Source organism: Octopus bimaculoides, chromosome 2 (assembly GCF_046866305.1).
Source record: "Octopus bimaculoides isolate indiv1 chromosome 2, ASM4686630v1, whole genome shotgun sequence".
Classification (NCBI taxonomy): domain Eukaryota; kingdom Metazoa; phylum Mollusca; class Cephalopoda; order Octopoda; family Octopodidae; genus Octopus; species Octopus bimaculoides.
Window position 1 is genome coordinate 15150778 of NC_142929.1, and position 22196 is coordinate 15172973.

The window sequence follows — 22196 nt, forward strand, 5'->3', positions numbered from 1 at the left end:
TGATGAATCTTTTAATGTTTACCATTCATCATTGCAGTTCCGCCGCATAGTCTACGGCTTGCTGCTATGACTGACATGCTGAGAAACCAGGCTCAACAGCATGTGAGTGGCAGAAGTCTAGTGTCAGTTCAGCTATTGATGAGATATTCACTGTTCTATCATCTAAATTACCTTGTTGCATAAGAACGATCTGAAAAACACTGTTAAGACAAAATCCTTAAAGTACTGGCGAATATCATGGAATCCTTATGGTTATTTCTTCTCCAGCTGATTTATTGTTTGCTTTGGCTGAGCACTGGCAGCCAACCATTTAAAATAAAAAAATCATCAGCAGTAGCATTTAATGTCCGTTGTCCATGCTGGCATGGGTTCGACTGTTTGACCAGGGCTGGAAGGCTGCACTACACTCCAGTATGATTTGGCATGGTTTCTACGGCTGGATGCCCTTCCTAACACCAACCACTTGAAAAATCGTTCCAAAATTAAAGTAAAATGTTTTACTTGATCTGCAGCAGTTGTTTTTCCTCACAATAATACAATATTTGAAACTCCGTCAGTTCTGTTTCAGGCAAAAGCCACTGCATATAGAAGTTTCCATATTTGGTGCTGATCTTGTCCTTATCAGGTGGTTTTGGTCCATATTTCAGTCAAACATTGTTCTGGTGCATTTGTGTAGTGTCAAGATTAATAGAAGATTCTGTGCAGTTTTTGCTCCAAATCATTGTTATAAATCAAGATTAGTTGGAAATACATGGCAGAGGATCAGCAGATTTTCTTGGTCAACCTGTAGTTATGCTGCACCAACCTCATGTTTAAAAAACCACCTTTTGCCAAGCATACATTCTCATACACGAACTACAGACATTCAGCATAACAGCTTTTTGTAAAGAAACAATTGTAACACCAATCTGCAAATAAACATGTTAATCTAAATGGGATTTGTTTTAATTGGGAGCAGCTCACAACCAGACCAAATAATCCAGCTCTAAGCTAACCTATACCACAATACAAAACGACAGGGTGGCCACGAATAGAATATCTGTGGTTATAAGTTTTTCTCAATCGGGGCTGCCCTAGGAGTTGATAATGTTTTTTTTTTTTTGTTTTGTTTTTTTATGAAATAACTCTTAATTTATTTTAAAAGTTGACTCGGATTACAATTTACAAAAGTGAACAGTAAAAACGAACTGAAAGTTTGTTTACTTCTTTTTATTTTCGGTCATTTTTATTGTTGCGAATTATGCTGTCTGACAAATATTAAAACTGCATTTGTTTCTTAGACCCAGAGGTATTTATAAATGGGTAAATGAAAATAAGTATTAGACTTTCCCTTAAGGCGTGGCTGTGTGCTAAGAATCTTGCTTCCCAACCACATGGCTCTGGGTTCAGGTCCACTGCATGGCACCTTCAACAAGGGCCCTCTACTATAGGCTCGGGCCAACAAAAACCCTTGTGAGTGGATTTGGTAGACAGAAACCGAAAGAGGCCCATCGTATGTGTGTATTAGTCACCTACCACCATTTGACAACCGGTGATGACGTGTTTTTGTCTCCGTAACTTAGTGGTTCGGCAAAAATTCTGATAGAATAAATACGAGGTTTTTAAAAAGTTCTGAGGTCGATTCATTCGACTAAAAATTCTTCAAGGCAGTGCCCCAGCATGGCTGCAATTGAAACAAGTTGAATGTAGAAGTTAAAAGTATTAAGAAAAACAAATGTGGAGATAAAATTAATTTGCATCTTATATATTGTATTCTGGAAAGGCATGAACATCACAGTTTCGTTTATTTCTCCTTCACAAATCTGAAGACATTTTTTTTTTTTTTTAACTGAAATCAGTAATAATTATTATTATGATTGAGGAGAGCGATTTCTTCGCAACTAACAACACCGATGATATGAAGCTAGAAGAAACTACGTAACTAAGGCCATAAATGTTATATTCAGCTTTAATCACTTTCCCCCACACGTGTTTAGGAAGTTGTTTGTTAATTGTTTTACCTCTGGCTTAATTACGATGCCTAAAGTTAAATCTGAAAAGAAGTTTCGAAAACATGAAGAAATTCAAAAACAAGGTAAGTTTAACAATGAATTGTACAGGCAATTCTACGTTATTATTATCCTACATTTCTAAATGAATGAAAAGAAGGAAAAAAACTACGACATTTCAATTATTTCTTCGAATTTAAATTTAGTTTTCTCAAACAATGTATTTATTTATGGTATAACGACAAAATGCATTATTTATTGTGATGGAGAGATCTTTGCGCTGGCATTGCCAACGTTTACCAAGCCCTGCGATTATGTTGTGATTGACTAATTTCATGACATGTGCCTCATAGATGCAAACTTATTCTTTAATTTCTTATCGACTAAATTTTACATTCAAACTTTTTTAAAATCATTTTGAAATACTTTATTCTTTACATCTACTCATTGTTAGATAAGTCACAACTCTTCACTGTTAATATCTCGTATGCTGAGTGAATATGTAAACATTATGTTACTGTTGAGTAACTATTACGCTATTACTGACACAAACTCCGTCCAACTTGCTGAAAATACTCAATTTCAGTAAATGGGGATCATCAATAATACTCTTTAAAAGGATAGGATTTTCAAAAGAACACACGCACACACATATATATTATCCTGAGGCGAGGGACCCTGGAAATGTAAATTGCAGTTTGTTGGTACTGGTGAAAACCGAAAGTAGTTGGGGTATCCATTTATGTCAAGAGATAAACGATCTCAACTGGAATGAAATATAAAATTGAAGGCCTAATCTATCGATCTAAATAGATAGATAGATTTCTACTTCGTAACTATACTGATAATCCATCCGTTTTTCCGCCCACTATTCCTGGTAGGATGATGGGGGTAGAGTCCGCAGGCATCTCTTCCGTTGGATCCTATCCGAAACATCTCTCATTACCCTTTCCGACTGGATTCCAAAGTGTGACGATCTGAGAGTAGATATTTTCCAACCATTTCGTTATTGGTCTACCCCTAGGTTTCCTGCTGGTTGACTGGCTTGAAGAACTTCTCTTGCGAGTCTTTCCTGAGATATTCTAATCACATGTCCGTAGTATGGAAGCTATAATCTCACGATGCAGAAAAGTAGCTATTCGACCTGGTGAGACTCTGATTTCCGAGCTACGAACTCGAGTAACGATGCTCAAAAGATCCTAGTTCAGCCGCTTCTATTTGCGATTGAACTCTTTCGGTCATTACCCTAACATTTATAACCATAGGTGAGGGCAGGCACGAACACCAAATTGAAGATAGCAAGTTTGGTTTGTTTAATCTTCTTTGTTGTTACCACAACGTTTCGGCTGATTTACTCTCCAGCCTTCATCAGGTGTCCTGATGGTATTTTGAACCCAACCCTGGGTTCTCATTAGTAGCCCGCGCTTTTAACCCTCTCCTCTTCTGATGAGCAAATGCTGGGACTGGCGTATCACTGTGCCAGCAATTTTAGCATCCAATTCAGCCTCTTGCCTCCCATCACTCATGAACATAGCCCTGGGGTATTTTAACATTCTACTTAGTGATGGTGTCCCACTTGCCTGCAGAATGCACTGGAAAGACCTTCTTGAAAGAGTCGATGTTTCAATCTTGGCAATTCTAATACTTTCGATCCTTCGGTATTGGTCTTTAGAGTGTCGATATGAGGAGACGATATTATTCTCCCCCTTTTTTTGACTAGATAAGAATATGTCCCTAATGGCATGACAGGAATAATATCTATGTAAATCTGAATGAATGCCACTAAATTTTATATTTCCATCGTCTGGTTTGGACTTTTTGAATTATATTCTAGAGCAGTGATAGAGGGTTAATTAATTCAGTGTTGGGCCTTGGCAGTGTATTTACATTGGGAAAAAAAAAAAACTGGAGAGAGAGAGAATTAGCAATGTAAGTGGAAGAATCTGGCTTATAACTTGACATTATGTGTAAAAGACTAAAAAGGAATTTTTAAATATTTGCAACTAAATTATCTAATTTTAAAAAAAATTTCTATATAGTAAATGTTTAATGGAACAAAACATTTGATTGTAATTTTTATTGTATACTTTTACACTTTTCAGTTCAGTTTTTATGTCTTGTTACATTCTTCTCTTTCAGGAATTGCATTCAATAAAACTATTGGACAGCATATCCTAAAGAATCCACTCGTAGTAAAAACCATGGTGGAAAAGGTAATGCAAGTAAAGTCTTCTGTTTGTCTTGAGTTTTCCAAATGTAATTTTTTAACTTTGTGGACCCTGACTGGCTCCCATGCCGGTGGCATGTAAAAAGCACCATCAGAAAGTGGTCGATGCCAGTGCTCCCTGACTGGCTCCTGTGCCGGTGGCACATAAAAAACACTCGCTACACACTTGGAATGGCTGGCATTAGGAAGGGCATCCAGCTGTAGAAACCTTGCCAGATCAGATTGGAGCCTGGTGCTGCCTCCTGGCTTACCAGTCCTCAGTCAAACTGTCCCACCCATACCAGCACGGAAAGCGGACGTTAAACAATGATGATGATGAATCCTTTAATGTGCTGTCTTGGTTTTGTCTTGTTCTTAATTACTTGTAACTTCCCTTACTGTATTCAGTTACAGTATTTCATACTCCTCTTAACTTCCCTTACTTCATTCTCCTTCTTTACCTTCCTTACTTCTCATATTAATGATGTTACCCTGTTGTCTTACTGTACTATAATCCGTTGACAATCAGTTTCTACTCTGTCAAATGTTAGTCAGTTCTTTCCATGCCATGTAACACACATAAGGCTGAAACACAATCTCTCTAACCAGCTCTGTTTTCTGCCACTATTCTGGCTTCAATCCAGCTTCTCGCTTATTTATTCAAATTGCTTTGAATTAATGGTGGATTTATCTCATAGCTATGAGATTTTGAAGATGGGATTGTTTATTTCTAGAATGACATTGTAGGGCAGATTTAAGAAGCTGGATCTGGCCAGTTTTAGTGCTAAAAGATTAAACCGAGTATCAGTTTAACCCTTTAGCATTTAAACCGCCCATATCTGGCCAAAAGTATTCTGCCTGTTTTGTGTTCAAACTGGCCAGATCTGGTCTCTCACACCAACCCTACAATATTGTTTTAAAAATTAACAGCTACATCATTATCATCATCATCGTTTAACGTCCGCTTTTCATGCTAGCATGGGTTGGACGATTTGACTGAGGACTGGTGAACCAGATGGCTACACCAGGCTCCAATCTGATCTGATCTGGCTACAGTTCAATGACTAAAACCAGTAGAAAAACAGAAGGATATTCAAGAACATTTTGAAAGTTAGCCATCACAGTAAAATAATTCTTACCTAAGGGAGATTGGCAACACAGATGTCAAAATAAGACAAATCACTCTTCAGAACGTTATTATCAGTCCTGAGACTTGATCCAGATCCTTACAGCGTTGTAGACTCCACTGAAGGTCATTGAGGTAGAGTTCTCAGGCCCTTTCTTCATAAAGAGCCAGGTTGTGGAATTAAACCAGAAAGCAGGTTAAGTCAACCATAAGCAGGAAATGACAGACTACCACACAGTTTGTGCTTACCAAATTTCACTCACAAGGTTCTGGTCAACTTGTTGCTGTGGTCAAAGAAACTTAGCCAAAGTGTTGCATTGTGGTATCTGGGCTAAAACCATGTGGTTGCTAAACTTGAAACATACAGCCACTTATAATGTTGAAAATATGGGCCTTTATCATTATCATTTCATGTCTATTTTACCATGCTTGCATGAGTTGAACTGGTCTTTGAAACATCTCCCTGACATTGTTGTGGTTCTTTGTCATCTCCTTCATGAGGTTCAGCATCCTAAGATCAGCTTTTACCATTTCTTTCCACATCTGTTAAAGATAAATAACTCAGTGGAATAGAATTAGCTAATATAGGAATGTCCTTATTTTATGGAAAACCCCTAAAGATTTGGGTTTCGTAAATATCTCAGAATCCTGTGTTCAGATTAAAAACTACAATTTTGGACAATATTTTATCAGGGACATTTTCTTATTTTTTTGTGTAAAATACAGTTTTTTGGGAAAGTATTTAAATCATAGAATATTGGTTTCAAAGTTTAGCACAAGGCCAGCAAGTTTGGTGGAGTGGGGCCAATCAGTTGCGTTGATCCCAGTGCTCAGCTGGTACTTATTTTACAGACCCCGAATTGATGAAAGCGCGAGATCGTTGCCAGTGCCCCTGGACTGGCTTGTGCGGGTGGCACATAAAAGACACCATTTCAAGCGTGGCCGTTGCCAGTATCGCCTGACTGGCCTTCGTGCAGGTGACACGTAAAAGCACCTACTACACTCTCTGAGTGGTTGGCGTTAGGAAGGGCATCCAGCTGTAGAAACTCTGCCAAATTTAGATTGGAGCCTGGTGTTGCCATCCGGTTTCACCAGTCCTCAGTCAAGTCATCCAACCCATGCTAGCATGGAAAGCGGACGTTAAACGATGATGATGAAAGTTGACCTCAGCTGAATTTGAACTCTGAACATAAAGATGGATGAAATGCTGCTTAGTATTTTGCCTGGCTTACTAACAATCCTGCCAGCTCAAAATATTGCTTGTATGATACTCTACAACTATTATGATCATTTCCTTTTATCAGTTTTTCCTTTCAATTTATAGGCTGCCATTCGAAATACTGACACTGTATTTGAAGTTGGTCCAGGTACTGGAAACATGACTGTAAAATTATTGGAATGTGCAAAGAAGGTATGGAGCTATTGTTTTTACCTGTATTTCGTAGAAAGATATCTCTTGCTGACAAAGTTGGACTGTGAAATGTAGAAGGCTACAAATTTACCTTTGTTATCGTTGCCAGTGCCCCTAGACTGGCTCCTGTGCAGGTGGCACATAAAATACACCATTTCAAGCGTGGCCGTTGCCAGTACCTCCTGACTGACCTTCATGCCAGTGGCACATAAAAGCACCCACTACACTCTCGGAATGGTTGGCGTTAGGAAGGGCATCCAGCTGTAGAAACTCTGCCAAATCAGATTGGAGCCTGGTGTAGCCACCTGGTTCACCAGTCCTCAGTCAAATCGTCCAACCCATGCTAGCATGGAAAGCGGACGTTAAACGATGATGATGATGATGACTAACACTGCATTGTATCTATTGCAAATTGACTTAATTTCCAAATAGCTCAGTCTACTTAAGTATTAAATAGGTACCACAGATGTTAAAGTTTGTGGATTTTGATGGTGAAACCCACTGTTTAAGTCCTTCGTTATTTCTCTTATTGCATTTAAAAGAATTTTTTACTAAATTTTCTTCAGGTCACTGCATGTGAAGTTGATCCCAGACTAGCAGCAGAATTACAGAAACGTATTCAAGGAACGTAAGTTTATATTTGTTCTTTATTAATAATAATAGTCCTATAAGCATAATTCCTGAAATTTTAGGGGATGGGACTAGTCAATTACATTGACCCCAGTGCCCAACTAGTACTTGTTTTATCAACCCTGAAATGATGGAAGGCAAAGTTGATTGTGGTGGAATCTGAACTAAGAATGTATACAGGAACGAAATGGTGCTAAGCATTTTGTCCATTGTGTTAACAATTCTGCCACCTTGATGATAAGACTTAAATAAAAAAAATTGGGAAATAAAAGGACTATGGCCAAGGAAAAGCACACGGTTTACATAGTTTTAATATATTTTTTAGTATATTTTAAAAGTAGAAGATTATTGTTTCGCTTATAAAATATATCAAAAAATATATTAAATTTATGTAAACTGTGTGCAGTGACCTGTATCTTCTGAAAAACATGTTTATGAACAGTGAAAATAATGAAGTTGTTCTTCATTTTACAAAAAAAAATTCCGGTTCATTCAACCAAGTAATCTCATTGCACACTGAGGGTAAATGTGTAAGTGTAAATTTCTTTACAAATGGGGAAGACCCATATTAGTCTTGCAAGCATGGGCAAATTGTCATAACAAGTGTTACAGTCATCTCTACAGATTTTCAATAGAAATTATAACCAGCATTGATTTTGTTTTGACGCAGCCGTGCTAGTGAAGTGCTAAGAGCACCTTCCGAGCGTGATCGCTGCCAGAGCATCCGATTGGCTTCCATGCTGGTGGCATGTAAAAAGCACCATTCAAATGTATTCGCTACCAGCCAGCGTTGCCTTACTGGCACGTGAAAAAACATTCGAGCAAGGTCGTTGCCATTGCCACTGGACTGGCTCCTGTGCAGGTGGCACGTAAAAAACACTATTTTGAGTATGGCTGTTGCCAGTACCGTGTGACTGGCCCTCGTGCGGGTGGGACGTAAAAGCACCCACTACACTCTCAGAGTGGTTGGCGTTAGGAAGGGCATCCAACTGTAGAAACTCTGCCAAATCAGATTGGAGCCTGGTGTAGCCATCTGGTTCACCAGTTCTCAGTCAAATCATCCAACCCATGCTAGCATGGAAAGCGAACGTTAAATGATGATGATGTTTCATATCTGAGACGTCGACCATGTGTCTACAAGTTCTTAACATGTCATAAGAGGATGATATCACAACAGAAGATTTCTTGCTCAAGGTTTGAAGTATGATTAACATGAAATAAATATTTTTCATTTCAGACCTTTGTATAATAAATTACATTTAATAATTGGTAACGTCCTCAAGAGTGATCTGCCTTATTTTGACATCTGTGTTGCCAATCTCCCTTATCAGGTAAGAATTATTTTACTGTGATGGCTAACTTTCAAAATGTTCTTGAATTTCCTTTTGTTTTTCTACTGGTGTTAGTCATTGAACTGTGGCCAAGCTGGAGGGCTGCCTCTAGGTGGAAAAAAGGGGATTAGAAGTTGATTTCTGTTTTACAGGACACCAGCACCTGGGCTGGTGTCGCATAAAAAGCACCCAGTACACTTTGTTAAGGGGTTGGTGTTAGAAATGGCATCTAGCTGCAGAAGCTATGCCAAAACAGGCAATTGCAGCCAGGTACACCTCCCTGGCTTGCCAGCTCCTGTCAAACCGTCCAACCCATGCCAGATGGAAAATGGACTTTAGATGATTTCTTTAGGAAAGACAAACGAAAACAAACAAAATCAACCAGATGTAAAGGGAGGTAAGTGCAGTAGAATGGAAAATCTCAAGCTCTTTTTATTCAACATATCAATTATTCATCCCACACAGATATGTATATATATATATATGTGGTCCTTTCTACTATAGGCACAAGTCTTGAAACTTTTGGTGGGGAGAGGGCAAGTCATTTGCAATGACCCTAGTACTCAACTGTAATTACTTTATCAACCCTTAAAGAATGAAAGGTAAAAATCAACCTCGGCAGAATTTGAACTCAGAACATAAAGATGAACTAATCACTGCTAAGTATTTTCTCTACTATGCTTCCAATTCTACCAATTTGCTGCCTTAAATGTATATAACATAACATGCTATATGTGTGTGTGAGTCTCACGGCCTTCTGCTCGGTTTATGTCCACCAAATTTCTCTTATAAGTCTTTAATAGAAGGGACTTGCCCTGGTGCCACACACTAGGATTGAACCTAGGACTGTGTGATTGCAAACTGAGCAGCCATTCGTTCTACGTAAAAAAATAACGCACTTGATATAATTGTTAAGAAATTTAATGTTTCGTTTGAATTTTGTTGTCTTCCTTCAAAGTGTAGTTTGGTAGATTCTTAACCCTTCTGATACCAACCCACCTGAAACCATCTCTGGCTCTGTAGTACAAATGTCTTGTTCTCATAGGTTTTGAATTAAAATCTTCCACCAAACCTAAGTCACAATTTATGTTCCTAACACTAGTTTAATGATAACTAAACACAGAGCATCTTAACAGAAATATGGTAACAAAAGGGTTAACAAATGATTAATTTAACCCTTTTGGTACCAACCTGGCTGAAACCACCTCTGGCTCTGTAGTACAAATATCTTGTTTTCATAAGTTCTGAATTAAAATCTTCCACCAAACCTTAGTCTTAATTTATGTTGCTAACACTAGCTTAATGACAACAAAGTTATTTTACTAAATTCTTTGATATATTTAAAATAAATTGAAAGAAACACAGAGCATCTTAACAGAAATAAGGTAACAAAAGGGTTAATGTAAATATAAAAGATTCTACTAACATGTTGTCTGCAGAGAAAGGGTTTTTTCAGAAATCAAGTCGAAAAAGACACTATGTTGTCTTTTTTTTTCTTGTATTTCTTTATTGATTTATTTTCTCTCATTTTTATTTCAGATTTCATCTCCTTTTGTATTCAAATTATTATTGCACAGACCCTTTTTCCGGTGAGGATCTTTTTACTCTTTTCTCTGCATCAGCAAACTAGTCTACTATTGCATTGTGAGCCATATGAACTAGATGCACGTTTCCCAGAGTTGTTTAGGTTTCATAGCTCCAGTTTTCTTGAGAAAATAGTTTTAGAAATCATGATTCATGATTATCTGGTTATTCGATGCAATCTGCACCCAATATATATTGCAAGCAGGGGAGGGAATCCCATACTATCTTCCAGCTACAACACCACCAGACTGTACGGTTTCAACCTCTTTGTGGTCATCCTTGGTGGTGAATACTCGTCTGCTAGAGATAGCAGTTGTTCACCCCCACAGCTTGCAGTATATAAAAAATAGATACACAGTCACTGATTTTGCAACAAGCAAATTAACTATTCTGAAATCTCCTATAAGAGACATCATCATTTAACGTCCGCTTTCCATGCTAGCATGGGTTGGACGATTTGACTGGGGACTGGCGAACCAGATGGCTACACCAGACTCTAATCTGATCTGGCAGAGTTTCTACAGCTGGATGCCCTTCCTAACCACTCCGAGAGTGTAGTGGGTGCTTTTTACGTGCCACCAGCACGAGGGACAGTCCGGCAGTACTGGCAACAGCCACGCTCAAGTGGTGTTTTTTTTACATACCACCTGCACAGGAGTCGAAAGCAGTAACTATACCAAGAAGTAATATTTACCACCACTTAGGAACTGATGGTAATGGTAATGATGATATTGTATAATTCTTCATATATCTTGCTTCAATGATGAAATAACTAATTACATTCTGTTATTTTTTTCCAAAGGTCTGCTGTACTGATGTTCCAGAAAGAATTTGCTGACCGATTGGTAGCAACACCTGGAAGCAAGCTTTATTGTCGACTCTCTGTAAATACACAGCTTTTAGCAACTGTCCATCATCTTATGAAGGTAACTAATCTTGCTCTTCACTGCATCTTGTTTAGCTGGTTCCACCTACTTTTAGCCCATTCTCTGTGTGTGTGTGTGTTTGTTATTTTGAGACAGACAGGTTATGGCAATGACCTTTTTAAAGCCTGCTTAGGTTTTTGAGTAGAGACAAGTGGATGAGGTTATGGCTCAGTTTGTGATTAATGGTTAGTGGAGGTGAAACATGAGAAGTGAGCTTCTGAGGAATGCACTTTTGGTTAGAAGAGGACTTTATAGTTCTTTGACATACTTTCTTTTTTCAGATATTTACTTTATTCTACAAAATTGATTTGCACATAAACTTCCTATTGCTTTTTGTCTTTAATTCTCTTTATAAAATATCCATTTATCCCATTTCTCACTTAATTCCTTATACCTCCCTCTGCAATCTTGAATATTTCATATTTAAAAACATCCTAGAGATTGACTCTCTGAAAATAGCTACAAAGCAGTTGGTATTGCAGGGATTAACAGCACATATTCTTTTTTATGTTTGTTATTAGGTTGGAAGAAACAATTTCCGGCCACCACCAAAAGTTGAATCCTGTGTTGTAAGATTGGAACAGAAAGTTCCTCCACCACCCATCAATTTTGAGGTTTGTACCTAGTTCTCTATACGCTATGCATTTGCATGTATGGTTTATGCGCATCAGTTTCTGCATAAAGACTTTACAGTTGCATATGTGTTTTCTTATTTTTTTTATTTATTTTTTTATTGCCCGCAAGGGGCTAAATGTAGAGGGGACAAACAAGGACAGACAAAGGGATTAAATCGATTACATCAACCCCAGTGCATAATTGCTACTTAATTTATTGACCCCGAAAGGATGAAAGGCAAAGTCGACCTCGGCGGAATTTGAACTCAAAATGTAATGGCAGACGAAATACCACTAAGCATTTCGTCCGGTGTGCTAACGTTTCTTACAGCTCGCTGCCTTTCTGTTGCATATGCGTTTTCTACTATCGCTCCAGGCCCACCACAGAAGCCCATCGTATATATGTATACGTGCCTGTGTGTTACTGCCTTCTCACCTTGATTTTGAATGATAGGTATAATAAACAAGTGTCACTATCATGCAAGCATGTCTGGTCATGGAGAAATATTACCTTAGTTGGTGACAGGTGAGGGTTGGCAGTAATAAAGCCACCTCAACAAATTCCATCTGACCCATGCAAGCATGGAAAAGTGGACATTGAAAACGATGATGATGATGATTTCCAAAATGTGGATTTCAGTATTGTTTTGGATCCATTGTATTTTTTTTTTTTACTCTCTTTTACTCTTTTACTTGTTTCAGTCATTTGACTGCGGCCATGTTGGAGCACCGCCTTTAGTCGAGCAAATCGACCCTAGGACTTATTCTTTGTAAACCTAATACTTATTCTATTGGTCTCTTGCCGAACCGCTAATTTACGGGGACGTAAACACACCAGCATCAGTTGTCAGGCAATGTTAGCGGGGACAAACACAGACACACAAACATATACACACACTTAAATATATATATATATATACGACAGGCTTCTTTCAGTTTCTGTCTATCAAATCCACTCACAAGGCTTTGGTCAGCCCGAGCCTATAGTAGAAGACACTTGCCCAAGGTGCCATGCAGTGGAAATGAACCCGGAACCATGTGGTTGGTAAGCAAGCTACTTACCACGCAATCATGCGAGTCAGCCTGGTTGGATGAGATGCTACATATTGTTAGCCATGTCACTTTCAGTTTGTCCTTAAGGTTAAGCAACAATGCCATCTAGTGTAGGTGGGATAGTTTTCCACCTATTGTATATATGTATATATCATCATCATCGCTTAACGTCCGCTTTCCATGCTAGCATGGGTTGGACGATTTGACTGAGGACTGGTGAAACCGGATGGCAACACCAGGCTCCAATCTGATTTGGCAGAGTTTCTACAGCTGGATGCCCTTCCTAACGCCGTGTTTGTGCGTCTGTGTTTATCCCCCTAGCATTGCTTGACAACCGATGCTGGTGTGTTTCTGACCCCATCACTTAGCAGTTCGGCTAAAGTGACTGATAGAATAAGTAATAGGCTTACAAAGAATAAGTCCCGGGATCGATTTGCTTGACTAAAGGCGGTGCTCCAGCATGGCCGCAGTCAAATGACTGAAACTAGTAAAAGAATATATCTGACAGAACAATCTGAATCCTAAATGGTTAATAGAGATAGGTTGATGCCAGAAAAGGTTAATCTTTTTCTTCAGATTCTTATCTTTTATTTTTTCTTTCTTTCCTTCTTCCAAGGAATGGGATGCCATGGTTAAAATCTGTTTTTGTAGAAAGAACAAAACACTTTCTGCAGCATTCAAGTAAGTAAATCCACTGTTTTCTTTAAATTTATTAGTATTTGAAATTGACTTTTCTACAAATCTTTTACAGTAGCACAAGTTCCTATGAATGTATTAGGTTACATTGTGAATGTTGGGCCCTTTTTTTTTTTTTTTTAACTTTACATTGGCTAAGTTTTGGCTGCCAGGAATAAGAAATAAGATCATCTGGAAATGTTAACTGCAATAAACAGAGAAAGGTTTCTTTTTATCAACTTCATACATGGAACAGCAGCAACTAAGCTAAGATTTCAAACAGCTTGGGGACATATTGTTATTATTTTTTGCTAGGTTTACTTTATATATGCTTTGTATATTCGAAACGGGTGAGGTTTGGTAACTGGAGTGGCATCTAGCAATAGAGAATCTTCAACAAATTCCATCTGACTCATGCAAGCATGGAGAAGTGAACATTAAAGCAATGATGATGGTAACACACACACATATATATGAAGGTGCGAGGCTTAGTGGTTAAGGCATTCTGCTCATGATTGTAAGGTCTTGAGTTCAATTCCCAGCGACGCATTGCGTCCTTGAGCAAGACACATTATTTCATGTTGCTCCAGTCCACTCAGCTGGCAAACATGGGTTGTACCTGTATTTCAAAGGGCCAGCTTTGTCATACTCTGTGAAGTGCTTGGCCACTTGCATATTAATTTCATGAACAGGCTGTTCCATTGATTGTATCTGCAGGGACCCTCGTTGTTGTAACCGACAGAGTGCTCCTATATATATATATATATATATATATATATATATATATATATATATATATACATATGTATATGTACATACATATTTTTATGATGATAATGATGATAGCTGCCTCAATCAAATTACATCTGTGTGCTCTGAGCCATCACCACGGAATTTTAATAAAGAGACATGAACCAGACATAGTGAGACATCTGTACATCATTGGATTAAAATAACATGCTTGTACAACATTTAAGTATTTATAGCTGGAATCTAATGACACAGCATTGCAAGAAGGCTGACAGTTATATCAACTGCTGGTTTGATTTCAGAGTGCCTTCTCTTAGACTTTTTCCACCAATGGATACCTACAAGTCAGTAGGAATTTGAAAAATTTATGCACAATTGGGTGATTGTTGGCTCTTATGAATCCATCCACCCTTGAATTTTTTTTTATGTTGCAGGGTGTCCAAAGATCATTCTTTCCATCAAACCTGCAAGGTGAATTCGCCAGTTTAGTTTCGACAGATTGTACTTAGTTACATGTTACCAGTAGCCTTCAAGTGTTACCTGATATACATATATATGGAGACGAGTACCAACATTCCCATGTGACTGGCTTTGTAATTGTTAGATTTCTGTTTACGTGAAACCATTGGTAACCTTCTTAACTCACAAATAAAGAATATGTATGCATGAGTGTGTGTTTATAGTTTCCTCGCTGAAAACTGGTGAATTTTCTTACTTTCAGAGTGTCTTCTGTGGTCGATTCTCTTCAGAAAAATTATCAAATGTATTGTTCTATGAAAAATAAGGTAAATGAATATTGTTTGTATTTTAATCAACTTCTGGTTTTAATGTATTTTTTATTTATTAGCAATGCACCCCAGCGTTGCCTGGATGTTATGACTTACAGCCACATTGTATTATTTATTCCTTTCTTATGGGCAGAATCAGCACATGAGGAGTATGAAGCAAACAACTCTTCTTTATAAACTTGTTTTTCAGTCATTTTCTGATTAACAATGCTGCAGTTTCTGTCTACCAAATTCAGTCACAAGTTTGTGTTTGGTCTAGGGTTATAGTAGAAAGCATTTGTCCAAGATACCAAGCAAAGGGACTGAACATGGAACCATGTGGTTGGGAAGCAAACTTCTGAACCACAAAGTCATTCTTGCACTTAATATGTGTGTGTGTGTGTTTACATTAGTTATGAACTCGAGTGTTGATAAAGATTGTTCAGGCAGAGTTGCCTCCCTTAGCTAAAGACTTCAAAATTGTGCGACCTGACCTTGTTTTCGAGGTTATTTTTTAGTAAAAAAGAATTGTTCTGCCAAAAACATACTTTAATTGGTAGCTGAAAGATTACTGTATCTTTTGATACCTCATACAACAAAATCGGCAACTCCGTTTTCGAATCCATAATGAACATACACATACACACACAAACTCTGTTTTATTATATATATCTTCAACATGTACCAGTGGTGATTCATTGCAAACTTCATTCACACAACTGCCATATGCCCCGCTAGTGATACATTTTTCATAATTTGAGAAAATATCTTATTCTGTATCTTTGACATGGTTACAAGAATATGTAAATGACATGAGTGCTAAATAATTATGAAATATTTTTAAAATGCAAAAAAATTACATTCCTTTGTAACTAAACAATATGCAATGTGACTGGAAATACATGGTGTCACCAGTATGTTACAATAACAGGGTGTGGCAGTTCACATGTTAATTAAGATTAAATTCTAATTTGATGAAATGTAATTGGATTTTTTCACTATTACATGATGTCAAAGTAAAAAAAAATTTTCATGTTACTAGCAGTTGAAGATTTATCCTGGAGCTTCTGTATTTAATTATAATGGTAACCATATTATCAATAAAATGACTCATTAAGAATAATTTATTTAAAACAGGTTATTTTCACAAGAATTTATTTGCTATTTTCGTAGAATTTCAATGATTTTAATATTCTTTGACAACCAACTTCTGTAATCAAAGTAAAGTACTTTGCATTGTTAAATTCTTCATCTCAGTCTAAATTAATTAGATTTAAAAAAGAAGCAAGTGATTTTATATACAAATGTAATTATGGAAATTATTTAATTGGCAAATAAGCACTGTTTTAGTTTTTATTAATTAGAAGACATTCATAGAAAGAAATTTTAAAAAATTAGGGATGATGTCTGAATTAAAAAAAAAAGTTCCTAGTATTTGAAAAATCTAGTTCTGAATAAAAAAAAAAGAAAACCCTTTGGGAAGATGATAAGAGTGGAAAATTGATGCAGCCATGGTGAGAAGTTTGCTTCTTAACCCCATGGTTCTGAGTTCAGTCCTACTACATGGCACCTTGGATAAGTGTCTTCTAGTATAGCCTTTGGGTGGGGTCACCAAAGCTTTGCAAGTGGATTTGGTGGACAGAAGCTGAAAGAAACTTGTATATGTGTGTGTGTGTCTTTGTATCTGTTTGTCCGTCACCACCACCTGGCAACTGGTGTTGGTGTAATTACATCCCTATAACTTAGCAGTTCAGCAAAAGAGACAGAATAAGTACCGGACTTTACAAGAATGTAATTAATACTGGGGTTGATTCATTCAACTCGAAAATTCTTCAAAGCAGTGCCACAGAATGGTTGCAGTCTAAGGACTGAAACTCAAAGAATATGTATATAAAAACATGTCGAGAATTCCACAAATTAAAAGGATTATTTTTTTGTAATAGTTAATGAATATTTTATGAACAACAATTTATGTATTAGAAAATCTAAATGCTACTGTTGATAGAAACAGGGAGATAGTGGAGTCTTGATCAAATTCACACTTTAAACCTTTTGGTAAAAACGCGCCTGAAACTGCCTCTGGCTCTGAGTACAAATGTCTTGTCTTCAAAAGTTCTGAATTAAAATCTTCCACCAAACTTTAGTCACAATTTATGTTCCTAACACTAGCTAAATGATAACTAAGCTATTTTACTAAATTCTTTGTTATATTTAAAATTGATTGAAAGAAACACAGAGCATCTCAACAGAAATATGGTAACAAAAGGGTTAACAAATGATTAATCTAACCCTTTTGATACCAACCCACCTGAAACCGCCTCTGGTTCTGTAGTATAAATGTTTTGTTTTCAAAAGTTTTGAATTAAAATCCTCCACCAAACCTCAGTCGTAATTTATTTTCCTAACACTAGCTTAATGATAACTAAGTTATTTTACTAAATTCTTTGTTATATTTAAAATTGATTGAAAGAAATGCAGAGCACCTCAACAGAAATATGGTAACAAAAGGGTTAAACCTTATAGAATTGTTAAAGTTATCTCTACAGATTTTCTATAGAAATTATCAGCAGCACTGGTTTTGTCTCAATGTTTTGTATCCAAGATGCCTGGTGTAAACAACAAGGAGTTTGAAGATAAAAAATGGGTAATGGACATATATGTCATATTTCAGGAGTTTTTGCCCCTTCATTAGCACCCATCCAACTCATTAATCCACATCAACCATCTGGGATATGAAACATTGTAAGAAAATTAGTGCTAGCTCTAATTTCTATACAAAATCTGAAGAGATCATCTTAACAAGTGATGTAATAACACTGCTAACATAGTAGAACACAGAATTGTCTTATAAAAACGTTTAATAGACTTTGTAGTATATTATAGTTGCACAACGAAATATGATGTCCCTACACGTCATTAATATTATAGAATTGTAAACGTTTTTCCTTTTTTAATGCAGCCAATTCCAGAAGGCTTTGATATTAAACAGAAAATCAATGATATCCTCGTACAGTCAGATTTTAACAAGAAACGTGCAAGAACTATGGATATTGATGACTTTCTCAGGTTTGTATTTATATACTTAATCTCTTTTAATACTAATCTTAAAATCTCCATTCTTCACCCTTTCAGTACTGGTGCCATGTATAAAAAGCACCCAGTACACTCTTTAAAGTGGTTGGCATCCAGCCATAGAAACCGTGCCGAAACAGACAACTAGAGCCTGGTCCAGCCCTCTGACTTGCCAGCTCTGGTTGTCAAACCATACCAGCTGAGAAAACAGATATTTGGTGATGGTGATGACATATCCATTGGTTTTTCTACTTTTACTAATTTTAATGTTTTCCACATTGCTGTAACAAGTGTGTTTATTATTCACTAATGGAAGCTCTTCTCTAACTAAACAATGAAATCAGAATAGTACCTTACAACTCTTTACTTCATGGTTTAGACTAAGTAATGTATCTTAACTAAACATACAACACAATGATGTCATTAAAACTTTGAGCTCATAATCATAACGTGTGTAACCCTGTTACCTTATTCTCCAGGACACACTTAATTAGACCAACAGGTAAATGCTATGCACTAGCACTCCATCGGTTATCACAACAAAGGTTCCAGTTGTTTCAATCAACAGAACAACCTGCTTGTGAAATTAATGTGCAAGTGGTTGAACGCTCCACAGACACTCATACTTTTAACATAGTTCTCAGTGAGATTCAGCATGACACAGAATATTGACATGGTTAACCCTTTAAATTACTGGTACAACTCGTTTTTACCAGCTGAGTGAACTGGAGCAATGTGAAATGAAGTGTCTTGCTCAAGGGTACTATGTGCCACCAGGAATTGAACTCCTAACCTTACGATCATGAGCTGGATACCCTAATCACTAAGACATGTGCCTTGACACACACGTGATGGGTCTCTTTACACTTTCTGTCAATCAACTTCATTCAAAAGTTATTGGTTGACCCAGAATATAGTGAAAGACACTTACAGACCAATAAAAGTTATATTTAACATACGCATCTTTTTTCAATTTCTTTTCCAAAAACGATATTTTTTAATTATTTATTTTGAATCTGTATCATCATCGTTTAACGTCTGCTTTCCATGCTTTTGACACTAACCTCAGAATGTCGAAGTTGTCGTGATGGCAACTCTGTTCTCATTTCATTCTCCAGTTGTGCAGAATGAAGGTACAGATTCACCATGAATTTAGCACGGTATTTCTCCAATTGTGATGGCTTAGTCACAGACCTATACAGGCCAGCTATGTTGTAGCCATCAGAGTTTGTCTATCTTATCATCATCATCGTTTAATATCCGCTTTCCATGCTAGCATGGGTTGGACAATTTGACTGAGGACTGGTGAAACCAGATGGCTACACCAGGCTCCAATCTGATTTGGCAGAATTTCTGCAATACTAACTTCAAGAAACCTGCCAGTCACCTAGTCACCTACCGTTCTGGCAGACACACTAGCCAAATTGACTACATCCTCGCCAGGAAAAGGGAAAGATGGCTGCTTATAAATGCCAAAACCTTCCCAGGCGAAGAGTGTACCCCCACAACATGGAAGAATAAGTACAGAAGATTATTTTGGATCAGGTTTGATTTATTATGAAGTTACTGATAGAAATGATAGTTACTGATCAATAATGACAGAAAAAACGGGAATAGCATCATGAACGAAGTATTTCAGGTTAGAAATAAGTGACAGATATCTTCAGAGTACAGTGAACGTATATTTTCGTTCAAATATATATTTACTAGACATCTCTGAATGAAAATATATGGGATAATATGTTAAGAGTTTAAGTATGACTTCTACTCTTTGCCTCCTTAGCAAATGAGATACGTCATCATATGGATGCATTATAATGTCAGCTCCAATTGCTATTTGTTAATTCTTTATTTGATACGTAATTTTTTTTTTTTTTTCAGTTTGATGCTAGCATTTAATGAACAAGGATTCCATTTCTCTTGAAAGAAGGTTAAATCTATGTAAATAAATTATGTATAAAAATACTAAACATTTTGCTTTTTTTTATTCATATGAAAAGACTTTAGATCTGGACTAAGTATTTACTTTTTTTTCCCCTATGTATCAAGTATCAGTCATTTAATGTGGAGTAAATTTAATTGACTATGAATGAAATAACAAAAGTTCTAAAAACCTTATTTTGGGTGCAGAAGAATACATTCAAAGTGTGTTAAGAAGAATATACTCAGAGGAATGGTTTTTAACATAGATCCTGCCATTATGGATTGCCCAGTATTTGAGTAATCAGCAGCAGCAGCTTTCCAAATGTTGGTACCTTCCCCCTCCAAATGTTTGATCTTGTAACAATTTCAAAAGTCATTGTTATTACCTCCGCCTTAGTGAAGGCAGAGGTATTGTTTTCAGTTGCATTTGTTTGTTTGTTCGTGGACAAGATATCTCAAGAACCGTTGGATGGATTCGGATGAAACTTTCAGGGATGTTTGGCCTTGTTACTGGCATAAACTGATTAAATTTTGGGATCAATCTGGTGCTGAACGAGGATTATGGATTATTTTTCCTGTTTTTCTACTTAATTTTTGAGAGCAGTCGGGTTCATTTCTAGTATTCTTGTTTGTGGGAGCAATCAAATTTATTTCAGATATTCTCATTTTAAAAACCGTCTCCAGCTAATCTGTTGAGAGGACATTGATGTTGCCTTGGTGTAAGTTTGTGCTCTCTGAGTGTTCTTGTTATTCTTAGAATAGTGGTTTAGCAGACCTGTTAGTATTAGAAAAATTGCCTAGTGGCATTTATTTCTAGTTCTTTACAATCTGAGTTCAAATCACATCAACTTTGTTTTACATCCTTTTAGGGGTCACTCTCCCAACTGAGCTGAAGAGCACCCAGAACACTCTGTAAAGTGGTTGGCATCAGGAAGAGCATCTATCCATAGAAACCTTGCCAAAACAAGGAACTGGTGCTTGGTGCAGCTTGTCAGCTCTGATTGAACTGTTCAACCCATGCCAGCAGCGAAAAGAGATGTTAAATGATTGATATGGGTCTTACATTCTTGGGTGCAAGCTGGAAAGTATTAAACAGGTCAATAATGTTCAATCAGAAATATAGAACGGACAAGAGATAAACAAATAAACAGCCAAAGTAGGGTTTTATAAACAATGATTTTATTTTGAATGCCATCTTCAAACAATACTTAATACATAAACATCAATTGTAGTTGGTATGACATGAAGAATAGGTCTAAAGACATACTGACGTTGGAATGATGTAAATGGAAATGATATGGGAAGTTGGGGGAGGGGCTCAAAAGATATACTTTTATAAATAATTATGAGTAACAAACACCCTAATTACAGAGTGCAAAATTGCCAAACTTCTATGCAAGATTCAGTAAGTACAGTCTATTTTTACATTTATGGAACTAACGGTTTGCTATAATTATATTCTAGCTATAAAAAAAAAAAGATCTAAATTGTAATATTTTTGTAACGATTGTTTCTCATAAAAAAAAAAATCTCAAAGGTCACAATGGTAATTTAAATTGGATCAGTTAAGTTTTTTTTTTTTTTTTCAGTTTTACTTGGGGGTGGGGTGTTCGTTAGCTACAATAATATCATTCGATAGAATCAATACAATGTTGTTTGTTTAGTTATGTCAGTATTCATGTATTTATTTTATAATATGCAGTCATTTCTCATTATTTTCAAATCGGAGTTCCTTGAGAATGAAAACTTCTATCCTACTCTCTTTAAACCACAGCCATGCATAACAATAACTAGAATGCTAAAAACATTCATCTCAATAATTTTTAAGCTTTTTTTTTTTTTACAATGCTCATACTGTTTGTTATACAATATATTCTTGTATATTTATATATAGTTTTCTAATATAACAAATGGATAGTCTTCATTAAGTGATGTTTTTTTTTAAATTTTTTGTTTGTGTTTTTTTTTTGTTTTTTTGTTGTTTTTTTTTCTTCTTTTTGAAATTTACTTTTAATGATAACTAACAAAAAGATGTGCACATGACATTATTGCTTCAAACAGATCACACTGCTTTTCTCATTTGAAATATAAAGCAAGATGGAAACATAAAAAAATTAAAAAGTGAAATCTGAATGCTATA

General features: G+C 36.5%; 1 protein-coding gene across 1 annotated transcript; it reads left to right on the forward strand.

Moving 5' to 3' along the window:
* The first annotated feature begins 13 nt into the window (after positions 1-13).
* LOC106876003 (putative dimethyladenosine transferase) lies at positions 14-20096 on the forward strand. The gene is made up of 12 exons (XM_014924356.3): positions 14-2074; positions 4128-4201; positions 6645-6731; positions 7298-7359; positions 8599-8692; positions 10232-10281; positions 11079-11202; positions 11724-11816; positions 13486-13550; positions 15016-15079; positions 18021-18127; positions 20015-20096. Exons 1-12 carry the CDS (start codon positions 2017-2019, stop codon positions 20055-20057), a joined length of 921 nt encoding a protein of 306 aa, XP_014779842.1. The 5' UTR covers positions 14-2016; the 3' UTR covers positions 20058-20096.
* Positions 20097-22196: the final 2100 nt, after the last annotated feature.